The sequence below is a fragment of the Falco biarmicus genome, chromosome 11, assembly GCF_023638135.1.
Source record: "Falco biarmicus isolate bFalBia1 chromosome 11, bFalBia1.pri, whole genome shotgun sequence".
NCBI lineage: Eukaryota > Metazoa > Chordata > Aves > Falconiformes > Falconidae > Falco > Falco biarmicus.
The window spans coordinates 4806717-4833181 of NC_079298.1; the positions used below are offsets into that span (position 1 = coordinate 4806717).

At 40.7% G+C, this 26465-nt stretch overlaps 1 protein-coding gene across 9 annotated transcripts in view; it reads right to left on the reverse strand.

Annotated features, from left to right (window-relative positions):
• The window catches only part of LEPR (leptin receptor), a 41068-nt gene extending 24421 nt beyond the window's left edge, over positions 1-16647 (reverse strand). For 3 of the 9 annotated variants that reach the window (XM_056355998.1, XM_056355999.1, XM_056355997.1), the window contains exons 1-4: positions 11048-16054; positions 8318-8626; positions 7160-7277; positions 164-369 (exon numbers count right to left, since the gene is read on the reverse strand). In XM_056355998.1, the coding sequence (XP_056211973.1) occupies positions 164-369; positions 7160-7277; positions 8318-8626; positions 11048-11117 (703 nt within the window). In that variant the 5' untranslated portion in view covers positions 11118-16054. Of the gene's footprint in view, positions 1-163; positions 370-7159; positions 7278-8317; positions 8627-11047; positions 16057-16091; positions 16200-16345 lie in introns of those variants that run through there. The other 6 variants (XM_056355996.1, XM_056355990.1, XM_056355993.1 and 3 more) reach the window with 5 other exon arrangements.
• Between the last annotated feature and the right edge of the window lie 9818 nt (positions 16648-26465).

Consider the following 26465-nt stretch of genomic DNA (forward strand, 5'->3'; position numbering starts at 1 on the left):
CAGACAGGCATTAGGCAGCTAAGAAATGTGTACAGCACCACCCTGAGCAAGTGAGACAGCACCACGAAGCCTTTTCCTGTTCTGTCTGTGCCTTCGTTCTCCAGAAAAGACATCCTGCTGCTGTTCTCTATTTAAAAAGTTTTAAAATATAGGTCATACTTACTTATGTCTATGGGCTTGACTGACATCAAAGGTGACCACAGAGGTGTAACACCGATCACCATCTTCAGCCACATGATGTAAGTGTAGTTGAGCCTCAGAGAAGGCACGCAGCACTCACACTTGTCATACTCACTACAGTCACACGGAGCAACCATGATGGTCCCCTTCAGAGAGCTTGTAAATACATCTCCCAGTGACAGCTCTGATCTACAAGGGGGAAAAAAACAAACCATAAAACAAACCAGTATTGTTTTCTATACTCTATCTCAGTAGAGGAGGTTTGTCAATCTGAGTAAGCTTTATTTAACAAAAAAAAAAAAAAAAAAAAATGAAAAAAGTAAAAAAGGCAGTAATTGGAACCAATTGCTTTTCTGTGCTGTTTCTCCCCTTTTAAATGGCTTCCAAGTAAAGCAGTTTAAATGATTTTCATGAAAGTACCCCTAAGGTTTGATTTTAACCCTAGGGATAAGGTATTACTAAACTAGAGGATACCTGTTGTTTAGTCAGGCTAGCTTCTGATTCTGATGGCTGTTATTACTAGATACTTCTTAGACACACAAAGTTAGTTTACCTGACTAATTGGCAGCATTCTGTCACCCCCATAGAGATATCCATGAGGCACCAAAATAAATCTAAATAATTTAACATTCCTTCCAGCTTCTGCTACAACTAAGCAAGCAATATAACAATCAAAACCAATTATTCAAATGAAAAACAAGCTTTGGACTAACAAAAGGCTGAAGAACTCTACCATTCAGGACACATTTTAGTCCTCATTTTCAACATCTTCTAATATTTGGAAGAAGAAAAAGAGACACCCCTGTGTCCTCCAGAAGTCTTACCATTGTACAGTTAATTCCAAGATAAGGCTTTAATTGTTTTTAGGCACAGCATGTTTGTCTATTAGATAGTCTGGTGTTTCCTAGGAAAGCAAGTTACTTGCACACATTACTACTATTGTCTTGGACAGGCTCATGGAAAGTATTTATTAAGTAACTTATGCATTGTGCTTTTTTACCTTCTCACAGTAAAGCTCATGCGATTATTTTTGACCAAACGCTCAGATTTTGTTTCAAGGGTAGGGGTTGCCTTTTTTTTCCTCTCCTTTCTATGAACACACCTTCCTTGAGAGTTTAACATAAACAGGTTTTGATTACATAATCCACTGCAAAAATCGTATAGTCTAATAGCTGCATGGATATAACATATGTTTTATAAACATTTCAATTAGATTTTCTAATAATACGATTTTGATACATTTTAAATTAAATAAATGATAAAGTAGCATATACTGACACAAGCAGTCATGCATTAAGTCTTTTGATGCTGGCAAATGTTTTATAGGATACAAAACGAACATATGCATTCATATGGAAATAAATGCCATCACATTTAGTTTGTATCTCTAATACAGTTTTCCTTGGGTCACCTTCAAGAAGCAGCACAAAGAAAAGCCATAGTATTTCCCATGTACACATTAGTACACAGATGCTTTTCAAGTATGTTTTACAGGCATTTTTTAGAGCCATCCTCATGGGTTTGAGTGCTTTTATACATGATTTCAATCTCCATTGGCTTTAGTCAAACTATTTTCAATTTATGAAATAAATACCACACAAGTGGGCACAAAGCTGCTTCTACTCTAACAACCAGCAGTTCCCAAAGTGTTCTTCATTCTCATTTCCACTCCACAGATATTCTTTAGGTTCTTTCAAACACAGATACACTCTTATGGTGTACTGTAGGTACCCAGTGACACAGGCCTCCTTAAGGCAGTGAATTCAATAGCGTGAAAACTTTGTGGCCAAATTTCTCACAGCAGCAAAGCCAAGACAAATCCTGACAGTTAAGCCATCCTGGATTCTTTCCTGCTTTTGACATTTCACCCTCACAAAATAAGCGTATGTTTTAAATTGTTCTGAAGTAATTTTGGAATTATTTCTGTACAGTAAGGGGTTTACTAATCCAGAGAAAGAAATTCAAGTTAATAGAGTAAGAATCTTTTACAGAAAGTTTTGAGTAGTTTTATAGTTTCTATGACTCACTGTAACACTTGAATTCAGGGAGGGCAGAGAACTCTACATTGCAGAAGAAGGGACAAGATTTTCTGCTTTTTTTGGTTTTAGTCAATTCGGCATCTAGTGCAGTAGGACTACTGACAGTATCTATCGCCACAGAGCACAGGGAAGGGGGCATGATTCACTGATCCCATTACCATATTCTGCCCTACTTAAAACAGAAAAGGTCTAAAACTAGGGAGAGGCTGGAAGCAAACCAAGGGCTGATGAATTATGGGGCAAAGCCTGTACAAATCATGCGGACTGGGACTGCAGAGAAACCCCACAATATACACACACTGATCCACTTGAGTCAGGGCCCCCTAATCGTTCATTGGTCAACACACACATTATACATCCACCTTGGTTTTAGGATGCTCTCTGAAGCCAGTAACACAAGGATTTTCAGTAACACTGTGCCCTCATACCACCTGTACTCTGCAGTAATGACCCCATAAGCCATGCAGGTTCCTATGAATATATAGTTTACATTTATTAGTGCTGCAGTCAGTCAATACTGACATTCCTGAAATAATTTTTACCAGGACTCAGACTTGAGGACACAAGACTTAAGGAACCTTATGCTGATGGTATCTGGCAGACACACAGCTTTTAAATTACTTGGAATATTTTTGTTTTTATAGTTGTGGCTCCACTTGTTTCTCCTGAATTTCCTTTCAAAGACTTCACAGGGCATTCTTTTATGTTTCCTTACCTTCTACTGCTGCTCACAGATTTTATTAGTCTCAAAAAACCCACAATCAATCCATAAGAATGTAGTCTTTTCATCAAACCGTGTCTTTAGTCTGATCTATCTGGAAAGCAGTTACCACCACATACCCCTCCCACCCTCATCTTTCTCCGAATCATTCCTAATAATTATGTCATTTTTACCCAGACTGAGCCTATATGCACCCAGACTACCACCTGTGTACAGGAGGGGAAAAAAAAATGTGCTATAGAGTTCCTTCTCACGTTGTGTTGTGCCAATATTCTGTTTCAAAGGCTACTCATTTGGGAGTAAACAGGCATGGGTTACTTCTCCCTGCTCCCACTTCACAAACCTTTTCATAAAAAGCTGTGTATAGAAATGCAAGTGTAACTGGAGGAAAACCCTGTGGCTCCATGTCAGGCAGGTCTTCCACCCTTGTGATAAGAGCATTACCAGTATCTCACTTCCACGCTGTAGGCTTCCCTTACAGCTCACTACCTCTTGCAAGCAACCAGGGCAAAGCAATAGGAAAGACCAAGCTATGCTATCAAGACGCCAGGTCCACTCCTGGAAGAAGACATCCACATACTAAGAAACCAGGTAATGAGCTTTGCATTTCTGTGAACTTACACAACACAGGGACTATCTCCCAAAATTGAGTCTGGGATAAGAGAATAGATCAATGGAGGACATGATCATGTGGGGCCCCCACACCAACTTATTCCAAATTGTCAAGCCTGGGTTAAATGTATGAAAGCCAATTACAAGCAAAACAACAGAAAGCCAAAGTATTTTGGAGAACTGCAGCAGCCTGGGACTGCACGAGCAGCCTGTCATCTTCAGTTTGGCTGCAGATGGATCCAGTCACAGAATAACCATTTTTCCTAAGCTGTGGGTACTGACTTTAGAGGAGCTTATGCTTATAAAGCCTTCTGAAGTTCAGGAGAGGTCAGTGCCTTCATGCAGTAGAAGGAGAGGAGAAAGTTTGAGTAAGCTTAAATCAAAGCAATGGGCTATTAAAAACTAGAGTTTTCCATCAGACTTGCAGCACACTGAGAGAAGCTATAAATCCTGGTTCAACAAGCACTTTACATCACGCAACAGTGATCAGACTTAGGCCAGATCCAAACTGTGGTGAGGGGAAGGAAAGTCAGAGGGCTTGTAATATACATGAGTATATACCGTGTTCCCATTCAGTTTTATATGCGGGCCTGCTGGCCTTGGAAAGATTTTTCTTGGCACAGAGAGGTAAGCAAAACCAGATAGGTACTAAGCATATGAACTTCTGTGAATGGATTACCACAGCCCAACTCTTCAGATTCAACAGAAAACTAGTGAACTGGACTTAAGTTTTAATGGCTGGCAAAGAAGGGAGGGACAATGCACAAAGGCAATGTGCCTTTTAGCTGGAAACATGGGGCTGAAGCATAAGACACTGCAGAAGAGGGGAAAAAAAATAAAATACTGCATGCCCTGAACCACAGAAGTAATTAACATTGCAACAAGGGCATGTGTCCAAGGCTTGCTTTGCTTTTCCACTCCAAACACTTAACTTTTTCAGTTGTGTACAGATAGTTTTTTTTTAGTTAACACCTTAACACCTCCTAAATGTTTTGTACTTTGGTGCACAATTCAACCATACTTCAGAAGGTTTTATTACTTATGCTAAATTAATCTGCGGCCCTGTGGTAAACTTTTACATTTTAAATTAGACACTGCAGAATGTCTTTACTGAATTCCAATCATTTTCTTGCAATTGGAACACCTAACCGAAAACAAAGAAATACATGAACTTCTACAATTCCTCTAATTTCAGGGAACGTACATCATCACATTTAGGTAGCTATGTTGAGACAAAACAGAAACAGGGTCACCACTGTAACTCTGCTTTCAATATTTCTATATACTGTGTTTCTGCAAGCACTACTACCTTTATTAGGAATTGAGAGAGCAAAGCTGTCTGAGGTTCTAAGGATTTTCAATAATTATATATCAATGTACTTGATATATAGTAGCCCTAGGACAATACTTATTTGAACAAGCTGCCCCATTAAACTGCAGAACATCTGATGGCTGCCTAGCTCATGAGAGTGCAAGTCTCTAATGAAAAGTTAAAAGTTCTCCAGCTGAAGAAGACTGTGTATAGCTGATGCACTGAACTAAGCCACCAGTCTTGAGGCAAACTGCATGATTTATCTTTAAAAACATGGGAGCCTAGGGCCAGAACTGAAGGAGAGCCTCACAGGTACTTCAAATACATCAAAAATATGAGTACACCCTATACATCACCATCTGCTGAAAGGGCAAATTATAATCAGTGCTCAAAATTAAACTGGGAGCATTCATGGGTGTCACTATGAAAGGATCCCTGAGGCTAAGTGATTTCAGTTAATGTAATTAACCACCAGGGTTTACAGCATGCCTAGAATACATAACACTGGAAAGATCACTCACTTTTGTTAGACAATTAACCTAATTTGTCTAATTAAGATTCAGAATAATCCTCCTTCTCCCAGAGACATACTGCAAGGGAAGGTAAAAGCCCTGTCGTTACCCTTGCTTGAGCCTCGTACATAATACTGTCATAGCACTGTTTTGGACGGAACAAAACATTTTCTATTCAAAGTAACTTGATACCATTTACAAGCAGGCAAACTGTGGATGTATAAAATAAGAGGATACTACTTTAATGCTGAAAAAATTAAAAGCTTTTGAGGACCCAAGCTTTTTTGTTGTAGATTCTTCTAGGTCATTATTTTTGTACATTACCCGTCCTGTATGTGAGAATTCTGGCTTGATTTCCAGACTCCCAGGGAGAAACACATGCCAAGAATGCATATTTTTAAAACTGGGAATGTTTTCAAGGTATTTTGGCTGATGTGAATAAAATGTTAAGGTATCAGCAAGCCAACAGGGAAAGCTGTCATCTTATCAAAGTCTGAAAAATGCTTTGCTAGCTGCTCCCCCAGAACATAGGGACTCTAAAAGAAAAATATTAATATGAAACCTGGGGAGCGAAACAAGTTCTCCAATGTCAGGGGCTGCACTGCATCTCACCTATGCAGCAAAAAGTCATCAAAAACAGAACAAGGACTTTAGTGAGTCTATAAGGGCCTGCTCTCATAAATTGCATGACACTTACTGAATTCCCTTCATTAACACAAAGAACTTCATCCCAGCACGGACTCAAAACTGTTGTTCCATGGATGTTAGGCATACCAAAAAACCCCAACAAACCAATACAGAGATTCCTACACAAGGATTACTGGCAAAGATTTATCTATTGCAGTTGAGACTGGATGGAACAGAGGCAAAGTCAGATCTGCTTCTCCCACCAACACACATGTAATGGTATTTCAGGAATCAAAGTAATGAGGAACACTGGAAATAGGAACACACTTAAAATCTGATTTCAGCTTTAAAGTACTATGCCAACTAAACAACCATATTTATTACTAGTTAATATACTTGCTTTCTACCCTGACTACAGGGCTAATTTTTGACAAGTGACTTCTGGCCTTTTAAGTAGAAGTCATCACCTGTAAGTGCAGCTAATTCAACTATTTGTATTTAGCCTGTTACCCAAGGAAATTAAGCCTGTGTGTTCATGTCATTCCTTCCAGCCCATCGGTAATTCAGAAAAACCCCAGTGTGGTTTCATAAGTGGAATCAAATAGATCTTTTTATGATCAGATCAGGCAGGTCATGCATACAAGACCTGCCCACCCCACAGTCAGGACGATTACCATTCCAGAGAATATTTACCACAGTGACAACTGCACAGGGGGGTGTCTCTCAGGGGCATTAATGTGATTAGAGTAGCGCTTGGCACTGTATTAAATGTTAAGTAACATAATTAATTCCAGAGAGAACACATTCTGGTCAAAATCACAAAAAAGGCAGAACCAAGATCACAGCTTTACTATTAGGCAATTTTAACAGCAAAGATATTTCAGCAAATCAACACTAATTTCATTAAAGCACTTTAAGAAACATGGAAAGACAGAGGAGGGTGATACTCCATTCCAACCATTTCTCAAAGACAGAAACATAAACTTTCCATATTGTCCAAGATTACTTTTAGGTAAGACAAAGGTATGTAACACATCACCCGCTTGCAAAGCTAATGCTACTACTGTGCTGCAAGCTTGAGGCTAATGTTGATGTTTTAGAAAATTCTTTCAGATTTCTAATGCTAGTAGTGACAAATTTAACAGTGTGTACTTACACAGCATATAAAAGATTAACCTTCATGTCGTCTCTCAAGTACAGCTTCAAAAACCGTAGGCTACAAACTAACAGGTCCAGCTTGCCTTTAATCCAACATTCAATGTTCCAATTTGAATCTGAAGAAAGGGATTAAACATTTCTGAACTACATTAAAAAAAACAAAACAAACCAAACCCAAACAACTGAAGAGACAGGATAAAATTCACTCACAAAGAGAGGACAAGTAACAGATATTCACAAAGGTGAGGCTGGACCACAAGTGTGCCAATGTTTATGAATAATCTGTGCTGACTTGGGTACCAGTATATGCCCCTAAACACTTAAAAGGCTAACAACCTATGTGATACTGCTGCATTCTAATTACTTGAAAAGGAATATATTTTACCTGACTTTATAGACAAGACCACAAGGGGAAGAAAGAAATTAAGCTGCTGGTTGAGGTTTTGCTACTATTAACTGGTACAATCTCTATGTAGCTGTACTGTGTACACTGTGCACATACATATGCGGCTATACTGCATACACAACAGCAACAAAAGTAGCGTGGCAGTGTTTAACAGAGATTTATTTGTTCCATAGGACAGTTCTTGTAAAATGAAATTCTACTCTACTGAGGCCAGTGAGATTCCTGCCACTGACAGCAGTACACCAACAGGCCAGTATGCTGCTCAGAGACTACGGTTTACAGGAGGGAAAAGACAGCTTGGAAAAAATAATTCAATCTAATCCATGTACAGATACTAAGGCATTATAATCCAGGCAGAAAAGATGGCACTTGCTTTCCAACTCCCCTGCCTCCCGAGGGAGTTTAAAGCCCATATCCACAAAAATATTTTAAATATTTCTCATAGCATCTAAACATTTTTTAATATCTGGGCTTATATCGTTATATGCAGTGCTACATATTTTATTCAGAATTCCTCTAGAAAGCCAGCCAGCTTCCCCATCCCCCCCCCCCCCCCCCTTGAAAATGTACTATACAATTTCCTTCATCTCCTACTACAGACATCCATGAGAAAGGATTTTACCATACTATGTAGTCTTCTTTGGATAAAAATGAACACCCATTAACACAACTCCCCTCCTCCCAAACAACAAAAAAACCCAACCATTTTTTCAAGAAGTAACTTCTAATGCCCTTGAATGGAAAACCTACCTATTTCCTGAGAAGCAGAGATATTTATTTCTGAAGGAATAAACTTCCTTGCTTGCATGCTTGCTCTGTACAAAGAACAATCAATGTTGTTATCACTCCAAAGGCAACACAGAAAACTTTCTTCGTTCATTAGCAAAGGCAGCTTGGTTTTGGATGCTCCATGCTCTCTCCTCAAACCAGACCAGCTCTCTACAACTCCAGCAGAGAAAGGACTCAGAAACGTCTCATTCAGTAGCCTATAAGGTAATGTAAAGTTCCTGGGAGGAATCTGGTGGACCATGCAGTGAGCAACTGCCATTTGAAGAAAATCTGCAAATATAAAGGCAAAGATATCAGATATAAAACAAAAAGTTCATATTATTTGACAATGACAATAGAGTGGCTGATGACTTGCAATCCAGCTCTTATAACATGGCTTCATTACTGTACAAAAATTAATCCCACTGCAAATATAATACATTGTCACAGCATAACTGTTAAATACCAAAGAATAGTATTACAAGAATATATGACTGGATGTAACCACACAACCCCAGGACATTATCTGGGAAATGAGATGTAGAAAAAGAATAGTCTTTTCCATCAGACTTACATTCTTCAAAATAAATCACTCTGACCACATTTGTAGCTTTTGTTGGTAAGTCATAGCTTGAATTACATTAACAATGATTTTGAGAACGATGAGCATGTCTGTTTTGGAAATAGCTTACTGTAAAATACTGCATGAGTTTCAAAAATTACAGCTCTAGTTACAGAAAGGCACTTGGGTTGTCTGTGCACTCTGTGTTTAGCTTTTTGACCAGTAAGGAAATAAATATTTTAATCAATTAATTAGATGGAAATTAATTGATGCTCTATGCCTTGCAATAGCCAAAAAAAGATAAAACCAGAACTTCTCTAGCACTGTTTGATTAATAGCACACAAACGTAACCTAAAAAATATAAAAACACAAAGCTTTTAAAAAGGTAGATGCATGCTACCCGCAAGCAGACACTGTGTTACTATGCACTGTGTTAAACTGTTTCATTTTCTCTTTACACAGATTTTGTATAGTCATATTCCTGAAGGCTTCTGCTCTTCCTTCCTCTCTCATTTAACAGAATTTTTGCCTCTGTAAATATCAGCTTCATTAGGCCTCCTGGCTGCATGCAGAGGATTCAGTTAGAACAGATACTAGTTCATAATACAATAGATAAAAAAGGATAAATGAGTAAAGTGACATGACTGCCCATGAAGCAGGAGGTAACTAACATACTACCCAATTCACAGTGTCAAATGGGGGGCAGGAAGAGATTCCTGATCTCTTTTTCTATATAAAAAACCCAACCAAAAAAAAAAATTCCCCCTCGCATACCACACCAGACAATTTCAAGGGATTAATTAAACCCTATAAAGTCAAAATGTGTGCAGCTACTTTCTACTTCTTCAGAAATGTAAAAAATTTTAAAAAATGTTAGAAGAACTATAATGCACTGCAATGCAGAAGGTTTAATACAGGACTGCTACAGCTCTTAAATGCCTGTTAATAAACTGCGGCATGCATTAAAAATGTCTTCCAGCTACAGCTGTAACAGTTTGTCCATGACAGAGATGCAGAGGAAGCCACCGCTTACAGTTCTTTCCCCAGAATACAGCACACATGCACATCTGGATTAACAGCTACAAAGATGCCAGCCCTGGCTATTTGCTTATTCAGAACCAGACAGAGATGGCCACTCAGTAGAAACACTGATTTTCAGTCGTGACAGGCCATCAGATAGTGACAAACTACTCTGAAGCCCAATGAAAGCTCACCAAGGCGTCCAGGTTTTCTAATTAAAAGGTATGCAATATGTTTAGATTACATAAAATAGTTAAAAGAAGGCTGTATAATGCAATACTTGATACTGAGTAGATAAAGGCAAGTATATAGAAAGATAAAGATGTATACATATACAAAAGAGATATATCAATATATAAAGATGTATATGTATATAGAAAAGATACAGAAACCTAACGATTTATTCATCTTTTGTGAAGGTACAAGAGAACACAAATTTTGAAGCGAACTTCATTGGATTACAGCAACTGCTTTCTCCCTAAGCATCATCACCAAAAGTCTTTAAACAGTTCTTATTTTAATGAAAAAAATGAAAGGTAAATACCAGCTGACCCTGAACAGCATACAGCAATATTGTTACAGACATTTCCCAGACAGAAAACCAATTTGTTATACCCTCCATTTGCAGTTAATAGAGGACCCTTTATTAGCACTGTGCACATGAAAGCAGCAATGTCAGCTACCTGAAAAAGCAGAGCTCAAGCTCGAAGTGACACCCTGGCTACACTGAACTAAAAAACTGCAGTTCTGATGGAACAGGGATTTTTCCTTCTGCTTTTGGACCTATTAGGATCACAAAAAATTGCCCGTGAACTTTTATCTTACCAAATTTTGCCTGGGGCATTTATTTGAAGACATCTTGACTCACCACATACTCTCTACTGATGTTTCCTGATCTTAAGAGTCAGTTGCACTGCTTTTTTTGGATAAGACACACAGGCACAACCCTGAGAGTGTCAACATTTCAATTCTGCACAATAACAACATCAGGTCCTTTGTATATTCCAGTTGCATGTTGTGATAAGATACTAATCCAGTAGAATGACTTGAAACACCACTGTAGAATAGAAATGGTGATTACTCTTCGTTCTACAAAATTTCCACCAGACTTATTTTTTTAGTAACTTACCCAACAACATAAACACAGTCAGAATGATTTGCCAATACATCTTGTTTTGTAGCACTGATCTGAAAAACATAGAGAAAACTAACTGAGAGCTAATAATTATCAGTCTGTTTTTTCATTGAGGTTTCATTTTGCTGCACTTCAGTTAATTTGATGTTCACACCTCTGTAAATAGAAAGGAAGTACAAAATCAGAATGCTATTTGAGGAAAAAAACCAACCATTGCTTAGAAAATGAATTAGATATCAATACAGCCCTTCTTTCATCATTAGAGCTATATAGTACCTCATTTCTCCGGGCCTTTGCTGATCGTTGTTCACCTTCTGGGTTTGGTCATCTGAACGGCACTACAAATCCAAACTATCAAAATGCCCTCCAAAACATCCTCATTCCTTAAATATTTCTGAGAACAGTTTCCTTGAGAACACCTATGTTGGCAAAAGAATTGGTGCCAATGCTATGTAATCCACTGGCTTTTCAGTTTGGGGGTGCCTGTACTGTGCTATATATGCACATATGTACTGCATGATACCTACACTCATCTGCAGTGGGACAACCTCTGAAGTGGCTAATAGCAGCTGGCTCTGCAGCCTGGAAGGAAAGCGTATGTGGTCACAGAAGACCAGGAGGAAAGAAAAAGGGTGATCCCTGCCTGTTTTTTACTGTTCCTGTCAGTGCGCAGTCTGAGTATGTTTCCATTGTCTCACCCAGGACAGTGCCTCAACAAGTCCCCGCAGAGTGGAAGGCCAGCCCCACAAAGGAACTTGTGGCTCCTAAGAAAACCAAATAATTTTTTTTATAATGAAGAAAGCGACCCCCTGCTCAGAGCTATCCCTCCCCTCCCATTTGGCCCTCACGAGAGACTTCAATATGACCATCCAGCGACTGTAACGCTGCTTTAAGTCTTGACCATGGCTTAAAGCAGAGGTGATTCAATAGGCACAGCTGTCTGCCTGAAGGAGCAGACAACTGATCAAGTGAAGTTACAATATTTCACTATTCTTGCCTCCTGGCAAGCTCTCCCACAAGGAAAGCCCTTGCAAATTCAGCTGGGGCTGGAGCCAAGCCATTTCTTCAGCACAGACCATCTTCATTTTGCTCTGCAAGATGAGCCTGTCCCATCCACTTTTCTCACCATTCACCCAGGTTATAATCAGGGTACTTTTTAAGCTACATTTTGAGCAATTAAAGAGGAAAGCTCAAAATTTCAAAGGCAGTGCTTCACAACCCCCTACTTAGAGGAAAATTTGCCTCTCAGCACAGCTGTTAGGAGGCCAGCCTTACCTGTATCTCTTCCATTAGTCTATTTTCTAATAGGTGAGCCATGAAGGCCAGAGGAATTACCTATCTACGACCTTTATTAAGTCTGTCACTTCACAAAGATACAGGCTGGGATTACATCCAAAAGCCTATGATTTAAGTTACCTAGTTTTCTTTCTCTGAGTTCCTGACTGAAGAAAAAAAACCCCACAACCTTTTAAAATAATTTACTTGGCATAAGCATACAGTATTCATACTATTAAACGTATAGCTTAATGAAAAACAGTCCATGTTCCTCTTTTACAGGTGCAACAACAATCTGCTGTTCATAGCTCAACCACTTCTCAGCAGGAAACTGGCAGAGATAATTTCCATATGTTGTACAAGAAAATTAGATATACATTTCAAAAGCTTTTAAAATTATAGGGCATGGATGTTACTGCAAATGCTTTAAAGCTCTCACTTTCAAAACACGTAAAAAATTTCCACCATCATGAGCTCTAAATAATCCATGAAGTTATGGTCCATCACTTGCTTTCCCGTCATAGGCACTGCAAGAAGCAAAAGCTGTCACCCAGACACCTTAGCCCTATTGCTCCTAGGTGTTTGAAGGAAAGAACCACTATTTTGGTGACTACAAATATTTCATTGTACTATTTCAAAGCAGAATGTGAAACAGCATCTCTCATTTGTTCCTGGAAATAAGATGACAAATAGTTAATTGTGTTAACAGCAGCCGCTGTGTTAGTTTCACCCATGCCATACCTACTGTAGACTGAAATAAAGCAACCACAGATCCTCAGAACGACAATTACCTCAAAGGAGTCACAAGTATGTAGTCTGCTAAAGATAAAGGCATTTTCACTTCCTGCTGCCATAAAAATGACCAGATGGAGCAATCACAAAGATTCTGTAATCAGCACTAATTTAAACCATAATTAAGAATATTTGGTCCAGAAGGCAAAAATACAGTTCAGACTAGCTAGAGACATCTTCTCTGTTACTTCTATTACTTTAATCTAGGCTGATTTTTTAAAAAGATGTTTGTTTTTATTTAATCCTGGTTCCAAGAACATTCATGAACAGAAAAAAAAGTGCCGTACATGATCAAAAAGCAATGTAAGCTGCATGTCACCAGCATTAGCTCTCTTTCTGTTCAAAGTTCAGTATTGCTTGTGTAAACTTTACACAGGAATTGGGTAAAAACAGGTATCTACAGACAACTCCCAGGAGAAGATGAATGTACTACTAGACCAGACAGGGCTGCCCTGTATCTTTTCTGGTGAGAATACTGAACTCACCAGAATTCCTCACTTCACTGTAAGAGAGAATCCAAGTTTTACAAGGAAGTTACAGGGAACAGGAAGTTAAATATAGGAGAATTATTAAAACTTGTAACAATAACTCTGTCCCAGAGAAACTAAGTTAACACAGCAAGGACAAATGGCTTAATGCATGACTGGGGAATTATCCATACAAATGGAAGGAATCAAAGCCCATTTTAACACATCGATCTTAAGATGCTGCATTCTGAAACCACCAACTTTGCTGCTGCTGTGTACAAAACCGTATTCCAATTTCATGTGTAAATAGTGTGTTCCCCTCCACAGTAACCACTGTACAAAAACACTGTAACATGCGGAGTCCCTGCCTTGACAAAAACATCTGGTTAAAAACAGCAGATATGACAAGCGAGGAGGAAAACAATGACAAAGTTAAGACCATTCCTCTTTACAGGCTGCCTGAAAAGTCATACAATCCATTGGCATATCAGCATGGGAAACATTTTCAGCACAGCCTGAAACAGGCATGGCTGGTGATCCACAAACACCTGCTCACTGGGCACAGAAAATGCACTGAAAGTTTTCATGTTCCTTCTGGAGCTGCCTTGTTTTTCAGTTTCTTGTCTTGACAACTTAAATTTCTTCATGTCTCCTTTCTGAACTACAAACAGAAAGGGTTGACGTGAAAAGAGGACTGCTACATGAGGCAGGTCTACCTGTCCGGTTCGAACATCAATGAACAGAGGGTGGCACTGGTGACTAAGAGTGCCAGGTCTCTACAGCCCATCCTGGATCCAGCAGAGTAGCACAACCCTGGCACCACTAAACACAACTCAAATTCTCACAGACTTTTACAGGGACTAAGACTAGATGAGCAAATATTGCAACATCAGAGCCTTACATATTAGTGGTATCCAGTGAGCAATTTCAAAGCCTACAGTGATTTACAGAAACTCAGTTGCCAGGATCTAATTTTTTTCCCCTCAAGTGAGGTACCACACATACATACAGGGTCATGAGTATCATTTTTTTCTTTTTCTTATTCTCACCCTCCCAAAGAAAACAACAACAGCTGCTAGTTAATGGGAAACAGGAACATAATACTGCAAGCATACAAACCGTCCCCGACTTTTGCGAGCACTCCACTACAGCTGTTTTTAAATATTTAAAAGATCTCTACAAAGCATAAAAATATTTTACTGATATTGGCTACACACAGCGTCCTTTGGCCTGCTCTTTGAGGGTGCTGAGGGCTTTCCAGTTCTGTTGGTTTTGGCAAGACCAGTGGTTCTCAGTCAGCCCTCCTGGGCATGGAGTTTCATTGCATTTGTCATTTATTATATAGTAAACACTATTATTAAGAGTTCAGAGTAAATGGAGCACACAAAATAGCAATGAACATGACTTGCATTGAATTATTTTGCTTTCTAGTAGTAAAGCTTTAACCGAAGCAACCCAAGTTGCATGTCTCCTCACACACTAAGTACAGTAGAACTAGCAGCAGAGTACCCTTGTCCCACCCGTGCATGACTGCCAGGCAAAAGCACAGCTACAAAATCAGGCTCCAAGCCTGCTAATGGAGCCTCTCTTCTGAAACTCAACAGCACAATGTCCCAAACTCCACTGTCTCCAGACTGTCCAATTTCTCTTGCTTGTACTGAACCTACCCCCCCATTTCACAAAGAGCTGCGCTGCTCGAAGGTGGGCTCCCTTCGCCAGCCCACCGCAGAGAGGGCAGGCAGGGGGCCCAGCAGCACTGCACTTGCATTTGCTCCTGCAGCTCCTCTATCACAGCACCAAACGCAGCACTGATGTCTGTGTGTGCTCGTGATGCACAGTTTGAGACCTAACTTTCATAAATATTCCCAATTTTAAGCTAGCAATAGAGAAAAGTGCTTTTAATAAATGTTTTCCCTCACTGTTGCCCGCTGATGAATGCACATTTGTTTTTCCTTGCGTGCAGCTGTAGCAGAGCTCTTGTAATTATCTGGCACTTAAAGCTCCTTCATATTATTTCCTTACTTAGTAGTTAAGGGTTCTCAGTGTTTTCATCACAAATTCTATTTACAAATGCTGTAGCAATAATTGATGTTACATTTCCAAAGTGCCCTTCTATCCGACAGGACTGTAATGGCTCCTGCAGTATTAGTGACTCACAACCCACATCCAGAGAGATGGGTTTCTTTTGCTTCAGACACTAAACCCTCAAGAGGTAAAAAGCAAGAAAAAAGTCCGACGCGGGGTGCACCACGCCAGCCCCCGCAGCTGCTGGGGCTTTCGGAAGGCGATCCGTGTGGGAAAGACCAATCGCCCACGAGCTGTGCGGGCTTTTGGCGAAAGCCCCCCGGGTGTCGCAGCCCCCCGCTGCCAGGCGGGAAAGCGCCGACCGGGGAGCGCCTCAGGCCCGCGGCGGGAAGGCAGCGGCCCGCGGCAAGCCGCGAGAAATCCGAATTGAAGAAGTAAGGGGAGGGGGGGGGAAGAAAAAATAAATTAAATTCACCGACCTAGTTAGCTTCGTTCCCGGAGTCTTCACCGACAGCCGAAGTCACGCCGCGGCCGTCATGCCCGCTGCCCCGCCGGGGCGCAGGAGGGGCCCCGGCGCAGCCCGCGCCGCCGCCGGACCGTGCTGGCCGCGGCCCCGCCTCGTCCCGGCGGCGCGGCTCGCCCGCCCGCCCGCCCTTACCTCAGCACAGCACACCGCACCGCACGGGCCGCCCGCCCTCACCTCAGCACACCGCACCGCACCGTCCGCTCTTACCTCAGCACACCGCACGGCGCGGCGCGGCGGCGGCCCGTAACCCCCCTCACGCACAAGGTGCCGGGGCAGTGGGGGAACTCGAGAACGCGGCGTCCGAGCCCCCCTCACAGCGCAGGGACGGGGTGGCGCTTCCCCTTGCGGACCTCAATTCCTCACAGGCAGCAGGTCGCTGAGGAAAATAAAGTTTACGCCTTCCGCGCGGTCCCAGCCGGTGAGGCGGGACGCGTGTGAAGCCGGGGCCGCGCAGAGGCGGCACCCGCGGGCGGCCGGGCCGCGCCCAGCAGGTGCGTGCCCCGTGCCTCAGCAGCCGCCGCCACTGCGAGCTGGCAGCCCGCCCCCGGCCCCCTCACCCCCTGGGGCCGCCCCGAGCCTGCCCGCCCCCGGCCCCCTCACCGCCCCGAGCCCCCTCGGGCCGCCCGCAGCAGCCAGGCCGTAGTGCCTCCCTCAGAGGCCGGGACAGCCACATGCCATCCCGCCTCCCTTCCGCAAAGCGCACAAGTCCAAAGTGCCTCGGCTGAAGTTCCCCCCCTGCTCGCACCTTGCCCCGGGCGCTGTGACACTGCCGCTGCAGGAGTTTGTCCAGGAGAAATTCAGGGAGAAGGGGGAGTGAATATTTAAAGTTTTCCTCGTCTGACAGCCTAATGCATTACGATAATTATAGAAGGAAACTTAATGACAGGTTTTTGTGTTTGGTTTTTTTTAATGCAGAGTGGGACTATTTTACCTAGAGAACCTTCAGGGAACAATCAGTGCTGTCTGGAGCCACACAAACGTTTGTTAAGAATTTAATTAACATTCAGCATAAGTATTCCGGTTAGTGGTTTTAACAGTGGAGGCTGTACAAAACAACCAATTATTAATGGAAAAGGTGACATAAACCAGAAGCATAGTGTGCTTTCTGGCTATTACACCTATTCATTTTAAGTCTCAAGGATCTCTGCATTTTCACAAAATTATAAACATGAATGTTGTGAATTATTATTAACACAAACATGCCTACTTGTCAGCAGAAAGACAAAGATTAGTGTTCTAAAAAAAAAAAACCAAACTGATTCAGATACACTTCTTTTAAATGGCACATTAAGCAGTGCTATGCAGTTTGGTTTTGACGATTTGTTGACATAGATAATTATTTCCCATTATTGGAAAAGCTACACATTTCCGTGAACAACCTGGATGCAAAGACTATTTTCATCTCCTCTTTACTATACTACTCTTCTGTAGCTAATGACGTTTTAATATCAGCTATATAGAGACTGTTATCACAAAGATTTTGTTTAACTTAAAAATCCCGAGCCTAAAGAAATTGACAGTGAAAATTAATAACTAGAACTAATTTTGAATCCCAACCTTTAATTGTTAAAATGAGTTCTTCAGGTATCAAATTCATGAAGACCGGGTCTGAAGTTGCAGAAGTGAAACCATCCCCAGGCTATACAGCACAGTTCTAAAATGAAGAACGAATACACCACAGCAACCTGTCCTTCTCCAAAAAGCTATACCTTACATAGCTCAGGAGACACCTTCACATGGAAGTCAGAAGTCCAGTTACTAAGATTAAAAAAAAAAGCCCCTTTCCTGCAGGTTTGTTTGTTCTAACACATAGCTGTGGGCCCAGTTACACACTTCCCAGTCTGGATCACACCCACAGTAGAACATGCACCAAGAGTACCTTGATTCTAAGAGCAGTTGTGGCTTAACCCCAGCTGGCAACTAAGCACCGCTTGCTCACCTCTCCACAGTGGGATGGGCGGGGAAGAGAATTAGAAGATAAAAGTGAGAAAACTCATGGGTTGAGGTAAGAACAGCTTAATAATGGAAATAAAATAATGATGATTATTATAGTAATAAATTGTCATGAAAAGGAAAATAACAAAGAGACAGAAATAAAACCCAAGGAAGGGAAGTGATGCAAAGGAAAATGATTGCTCACCACCAACTGACCAGTGCCAGCCAGACCCTGAGCAGTGGCCCCCAGCCAACTTCCCCCCAGTTTATTGCCGGCGTGATGTCATATAGCATGGAATAACCCTTGGGTTGGTTTGGATCACTTGTCCCAGCTGTGTCCCCTCCCAGCTCCCAGTGCACCCCAGCCTACTCACTGGTGGGGTGCGGTGAGGAGCAGAAAAGGCCTTGATGCTGTGTAAGCACTGCTCAGCAATAACGAAATCATCCCCGTGTTTCCAGCACTGTTTTCAGCACAAATCCAAAACACAACACTACAGCAGCTACTATAAAGAAAATTACCTCTACCCCTACGCCAACCAGCACGTGCCAGGTGTCACCAAAGATATGGCAAGAAACCCAACCAAAGAAACCTGGAAAAAATACTAAAGCAAACAGCAAAAACAGATATTATAGATTTTCTATAACCCCACATTAGATAAAGAATCTACTTAGTTTGCCATAAAGATAACAGTGTTGGTGGTAGCATTAGGAGCAGGAAGCATAATAGGGAGCAAGGAAACTAAAATTACTATACCCACAGTAGGAAGAACAGTGAAAGTGATTAATACATGAAAACGAGTTATATAAAATTAGCACATGCAATCACAAGACCCAGGTACTGGTACTTTAACCAAATCTGTTTAGCAGTAATACAGTAAGAGTTAAAGAACACACACCCCTCAAACCAGGGTGTGACAATACCCGATTTCTAAAACAGACAAGACTTTAGAACAAATCAGGGGTGGGAGGGTTAATCAGTTGGGAAGTAAACCCCAAGGAGAAAGAATTATGAACTATTTAAAGCAAAGTACAATACTGGTACTGAGTCAGATGGTTATAAACCTGCCATAAAAACATTTAGGCCTGTTATTAAAATCTGAGTCTTGGCCAACAGAAGACTTATTTCTGGAAAAATCTTCTGATGGGAATAACAGAACAAAAAAGAAACTGTTTTAAGTGAAGGTTTAGTAAGTTTATGAAAAGAATGATTATACAGGTTTGTGCGTCTAATAAAAAGAAAACTCAGTAATCGAGACAGACTATTCTAGCCTCATGTTTCTTTGCTACCAATGACTTGAACGACTCCCCATTTTACCCAGATTTCAGACCACTTAATACCACTTCCCTTTCCACACAAGCAGATTTCAATTGTTATACTACTTGACAGTCAATTCTCTCTCCCTCTCTGTCTTGAATATACCTTGGATCCCACTGCTGCTTGACACGAAGCTATGCTTTGTCTCCCACTTCCTCAATTCCACAGCTGTTTTCAAGGCTTTCATGGTATCCCCTCTCATGGGTTATTTTCTCTTAATGAGATTAATTCATTCAAATCTCTCAAAGAGCTTGTTCTGCTATAATGCATGTATCCATTACCTGCTGGTTCTCTTTTTTAATAGTGGATTAAAAAATAATCATCACATTTTACTCTGCAAGTAGTAGAGTAAGTGACATTCTGACCCTTTTGCACTTCAGCATTTGTCTTTGTGAATAAACAGCTCCTTGAGAAAAGTCTCGACACATATGCAAAGCAATACCACATATTTAACAGGAGCTTCCAATTAAAAAACCCAGAAATTTCATCAAGGAACTTAAAGTGAGGACTGAGCCCTGCTGGAAAAGATGCACCTTTAATCTTGTGCTTCTCCTTTTTCTTGGAAAAGGCACCAAGAGTTTAGAAGCAGCATACCAGAGACTGATAAGCCCCAGGTATGTACAACTGAGGAGTTTTTACCATGCTTTTCCAGCAATATTATTTTAAAATAAATGCAGAGCTGGTATCTCTGCTTCATAAGGTATGAAGAAAAATATTTTTATTTATTACCAGAAGCTCTTCTCAGTAAACAGACTTGAACGTGACATCATACTGTCTTTCCTATCATGTAAATAGCTCTACCACAGCTGTATAAAGAAACCTACTGATTGGCTTTAATTTATTTATTGACTTTCCGTAATTCATGATCCATTTCCTCAAAGTAGCATCAGCCAATTTCACTCCTTACTAAAATAACCACCATCTCTAATTGATAAATGCTATTTTAAAAATATTTCTGTATTCTAATACGACAGTTTGGAAAATCAGGCTACATAAGATTTGCGTCTGATGTTAGGAAGCTGTTAAAAGTTTTTGTATCCCAGACTTGCAACAGAGGAAGCAAAAGCTGTCACAAGCTGTCGTCTGCCACGTATCTGCTAGGTGAGATCCAAAGAAGGCCCATGACAAAATAATACCCAAAGTACTCCAACCAAAGGTCTGTGTAGTACTATTTAGAGGGAAGAAATATCTCACTGTTTACATGGAACCCTGTTTACACATCCCATAAGGATGTTTGCTTTTTTCCTCCCAACAGCTGCCTGTGTTGACTCAGGCTGGATTTGCGCATCGCCCTAACCCTCAGATCCTTCCTGCAGAACTCTTGTTGGTGCAGTGGATTATTTCTCATTTAATTGCTTTGCATTTGTCTTTATTGAATTACAGCCTATTTATTTCAGAACAGTTTTCAAAATCACTTTAAATTCTAATCTTGTTCTCTAAACTGCAACTGTTGCTAGCAATTTTGTTATCCAGAGATTTAACAGAAGATGCACTTTTCAACTATTCAAGGATTTAATGAAAATATCAAACAGTTTTAGACTTCAGGTGTACCCCAGAATGATCACCCCACACATGGCCTTTCAATTTGTGACTTGTTGACTGCCCTTTTTTTTGAAAAGGTCCTTTCTGTCCAACTAAACACTTTACAGTCATTTAATGTAGACTAGACTTCCCTAACTTGCTTAGGAGAAAGTCACATGAGAGAACCAAAAACATCACTGATGATAATATGTTATGATGTTATAAGTTTTCCCTATCTATAGGAATACACCTTTCTACCAAAAATGCTTTGTCACCCTGAGGGACCCTTTTGGTTCTATCTGTTCTGTTCTCTGTCTTTTGGATTTACTCCTATGTGCTCATGTTATTCTTCTACAACTCCTCTTCAATAACTTAACTTAGCTTTCAATTCCAACTAAAGTTTCACATTTACTGTGAGGGCGGCGAGGCGCTGGCCCAGGCTGCCCGGAGCAGCTGTGGGTGCCCCATCCCTGGCAGGGCTCAAGGCCAGGCTGGACGGGGCTGGGAGCAGCCTGGGCTGGGGGGAGGGGTCCCTGCCCATGGTGGGGGGTGGGACTGGGTGGTCTTGGAGGTCCCTGCCAACCCAACCCAATCTGGGATTCTGTGATTATTGAGGAAAATATTATTTGCTCCTCTACTAATTTCCCTGCCTTTAATTCACATTGAAGCAGGTGCTTTCCTGCCTTTCATGTATATTTTTCTCAAGAAAATGCCAGCTTCTTCTGGACAACTCCTCTTTTTTTACTTATTTTCCATTTGATATTCACTTTGAGTTTATTGCAGTTTTCTTTCTTACATACTTTCATCTCCATTCTGCAGTTTTCTCACATCTTCACATTTTCAAATTCCTCTTTCTCAGTCGGGGCTGGGGGGGGGGGGGGGGGACACAGAAAGAAAAAAAAAATATAGAAGAGTCTTCTCTCAAGATGTTAACCAGCTCTGGTTAAAAAGGTCCTCATCCACCTGACTTCGTTAACAATATAAAATAAACACTTACCTTGATCCTGGCTTTCAGCAAAAATCATATGCATCCTTGTGATAAAGACTTCATTCCTTTTCATGCCTTGAGACCTCTTTGAACAAGTCCTTCCCTTCATGTTCGAATTATCTCACAAAATTTACGTTTGGCCAGTGCAGTTATTTTGACTCAATACAAAGATTTTTCAGTTTTTCCCATACTTTATTCAGTACTATACAGACATCCAGGATGTTAAGCAAACTGACCCATGATCTTCCTTCTTTTGCTTGTGTAACTGTATCTTGAACGAGTTTCCTCGCTTTTGCACCTTTTCCATGTTGCATAAGTTTATACTTAACATTGGGTTTATGACACTGGCCCCTGCCAGTCTGGAATCAAGGGAACCCGCTCCAGTTTAGCAGGCCTGTGACCAAAGACAGTGCTCTCCAGGCACAGCACAGCAGCCCCTCTTCTCAGGGTCTCACCCTTTGGGGAATATTTTTTGGAGAGCGTCTTTTTGTAAATACTAACAACAAGGAAATTTATTTTAAGACTCCACATTTCACCTCAGACTTTCCCTTGAAGCATTATAAAAACAACAAAGGCCCAGAAGCCTTTCAAAGAGTTACCCACTGAAGAACAACAAAATGCTATAAAATACTAAGTCCAGAGTGGTTTTGCAAAGCAGGTGAGAAGACTTCAGCGACCGACCTACAGGCATGCTTTGAAACTGACTGTGAGCAAGAAATATGTAACTGTAGAAGTTTCTCTGAGAGAACAAAAGTAATGTTATTTAGCCTTGAATATTTATTTTTTTAAAAAATGCAACATTAAAACAATTCTTTCCCTTCCACCAGTCATGCTGGATACAGTCATATAGCCACTGTGTTGGCAGACAGTGATAGCACCCTGACCTCTTACAAATAAAAATGTCTATCATCTCCTGCACAGCTTTACATCCATATAGATATCTATCGAGGTGCTATTCTTGCTGCCAGGTAGTACTGCAACCATATCTCTTCTAGACTTGTAGAAAGACCTGCAAAATTCCTGCTAAAGAGCAAGTCAGTCCCCAAAAATCAAGTTATTTTCCTCCTGTTGTGAAGAAAAAAAACACTACAGCTCTTTGCCCCAACAGGGACAGGCTTAGTGACAGGTCTAAACAGAAGTACTTCTCTGAGGTTTCCAGTTCTGAATAAAGACACAGAAATCCGAAGCATGCTAACCTTAGCAACTTGGTACAAACTGAGCAATTATGCATCTGAAAGCTCAAAAAAGTGTTAGAAATTCAGCTTCAGTTCTACCAGGTTAAATTTGTCATTTTTGAGCACAGCTGCGCTCCTTATGGGTGTTTTGCATGGGTTTCAACATTTTTCTGGGGGTTTTGTTTTTTTCCTTTCTAATCCATCCAATTTGATTCATGCCAGGTCAACCAGTTTATATTTAAACAGGTGAAAGAGTCTAACTTTCTAACGGAACTGCTACAGAAAAATCAAGTACTGTTATTCTATATAAAAACAAATCACATGTATGTATCAGAAGTTTTTCTAAATAATTTAATGACCACCAGAAGTGAAAAGTCTGTTTTCATTACAAAGTTAATGCAAAGATGAACCCTGCCTCCACAACGGGATGTTTTCAGTAATCCGTTTTTGCTGCTACAAGAATGTTTTGCGCTTAATCTCTCTGCACCTCTTCACCAGCATCAAAACTTAGTCAGTCAACCAAAAGCTTGCTACTGTGTTAGACTACCACAAAATTAAACTTTACTTTTTGTGCACCCACAGAAATGCTCTCTGCAATCCACATTGCAACTTTAAAATAGCAGAGGTGGAGACTAAACATTTTCTGTGCAAAAAGTATGTTCTTTCCTCTGAAATTTTCATGTTTCCCACAGCTGTACACAAATTACAGTTCTGCACTTTGACCAATACAATAAATTGGCATCAAATACCCCAACAAACTAAACTTCTAGTTGCAGAATCAAAAAAATAAGAGTCATCCTATAACCAGAACAAAGAAAAACTGAAAAGACATTAAAACTTACGGGATATACCATTATCAAATACAACCAGGTAATTACATGTATGTTCCTCCTTTGCTGGAAATCCCTAGCAGCTGCATGCTCAGATTTCCTCTCCACACTGATGCAAGAGTAACTATATTCATTTAATAATGATAATCCAAGAGACACACCCTTCTAGTTTAGAGCAGGATAATTCCTCCCTATTATTCAGAAGTCTCCTGTTGATTCATTTCATTATAGGACAAAAAGCGTTGCTTTGGACTGGAGAAACAATTGTGGCGCTCTGAGCACACACATTTACTCCCCAGGACAGAATCATTCATCATTAGGCATCTAAACCTCATTGACAGTGATTCGCCTTGGAGGCATATAGGAATGAATCACATCTGTTAACAGCAGAGACGCTAGCGGCAAAACAGGGATCTTAAAAGGTTGACTCACTCCCAGACATTTTAGACAGTCGTCAAGAGAAACTTTTGAACAAGGTGTAGTTTGAATATATCTTCTCTGTTTTAAAGATCTGTAAAACTTTTATCTTTGTCTCACACGATGGCAGGGTAAGACCAGTTTGTGAACAGTGGAACAGCTGAACCCTCCTGAGACTGTAGAGCAGTTATCACTGACTGCCCTGGTAACACACTATTAAGATGCCCACTGGGAAAAAAAGAAATAAGATTCCAAATCCATATCTTTATATGAATATTTAAATTTGTCTCTACCTCTGACACACTGGACAAGCACCTATAAGCAAGTAGCTCTTCCTACTGTGAGAAACAAATCCAGGTGAAATTACTAGCAAATAGTTAAAAAGTTCTGTCTTTAGGGTTAAATTTATATTAATGAAAGCCCTGCCTCACTCTGCAGAACTGTATTAACCTTTTCTCCAAGGAACTTCATGTTTTAGCTACTTTCCCAATGCGCTACGAGAGGATGCTCCCTGTCCCAAAAAGCATGCAGGAAAAACAGAAGGATACTAAGAGACAGATGATAATCTTATAAAATAATAGGCTAATATTCAACAAAATTTTGCTTTAGAACTATTCAGCTTTTCACTGTCACTCCCCTAGCGTGAGTATTTCCCACCATGGCTGAAGGATGTCAGTGTCCCAAGATGGATGAGGCAGTCTGTACTGGCTAATGCCAGGCTAAAGAAAGAAGCGTTTCCTCAGGATACGTATGCTTAGCTGCATATTCTACACGCTCAGAAATGTGTACATGCAAATACTCCATTCTTAAAATAAAGAAAAAATTGAGAAAGACCTAAATATATGTAAATTGTGATATAAACTACTATTGCCATCTTAAAATGGAAGTTTTTGAGGCAAGAAAATAGTTACAGAGAATGAAGTAATTCAGTGAGTCAGAAATTACACAAAGCTGATAAGACTCTGAGGATAACAGAGGCTTTGAAAATTATTCATGAGAGAAGTGTAAAAAGTTTGATTCATGTGCGACAAACTGCCCACTTCTGCATCATGCTTTTTTCCCCACACATTAATAATTCAAGTTGATAGACACATCAGGTTTCTAATCTTTATGTTTTCTTGTGCTTTTAAGCATCTGTGTTACTTCCATGAAGCGCCTCTGAGTTTACCAAATAAGTCTGTCTGATGCATCTATACAAACAATACTAAAAATACAAACAGCAGGCATTTTTGCAGGAAAAATGTGTCATCTTCTGGACTCATCAGCGACAAACTTGTTCACAAATTGATGAGTACTGCACAAATTCCCATGGGGAGGTTATCAAAGACAGAACCAGGCTCTTCAGCATGATGCATGGTCAGAAGACAAGGACAGCAGGCATGAATTGAAATGAGAGCGTTCAGGAATGATAGAAATAACTTTTTTTCCCCATGAGGAGAGTCCAGCAGTGGAACAGGAAGAGCAGACTCTGTCCTTGGAGGTTTTCAAGACCAGAATGGATAAAAGCCTGAGCCACCTGGCCTCATCTCACAGCTGGCTCTGCCCAAGCAGAAGGTTGTTTTAGAGAGATCCTGAGGTCCCTTCTGACCTTAAATACCCAGTGATGCCATCATCCTGTGGGAGCTGTATCTCATCATCAAGAGAAATTAATGACAACTTAGTCCATACATCCTTTTTAAAAGTAATTGGGAAAGCAATTAAAAACAAAACACTAAATATTTCTCCCTTATGAAGGCATTCCTGCATCCATACACATGCAGAGATGCATTTGATGTTCTGTGTTACCCTGAAGAAAGGTTTTTCCTAAGGCAGCCAAGCTCACAAGATTTAAGTTGAGTTTGTAGCTGTGATTGCTCACTGGCACAACAGCCTGGGCATAACCCAGGTGGTCTTGTAAACGCTGGAGAACAAGTCACTGGGGCACTGCAAGCTGAGCCTTCCACCTCAGCCCCAGGAGAACAGGTCTGGGGGGGTCCTGTACTGTAAATGTGCATTCTGTCCTGCTGGCCATATGGCCTTGTTAGCCAAGGCCTCCACTACTTGCCCTGTGTTTGTGTAGATTTGATTAGTTTGATCATAAGTGAGTCACTGGAACAGGTCTCAGACCATCAGGTATTCATTGGTAATACTGGCTATTCTTCTCATC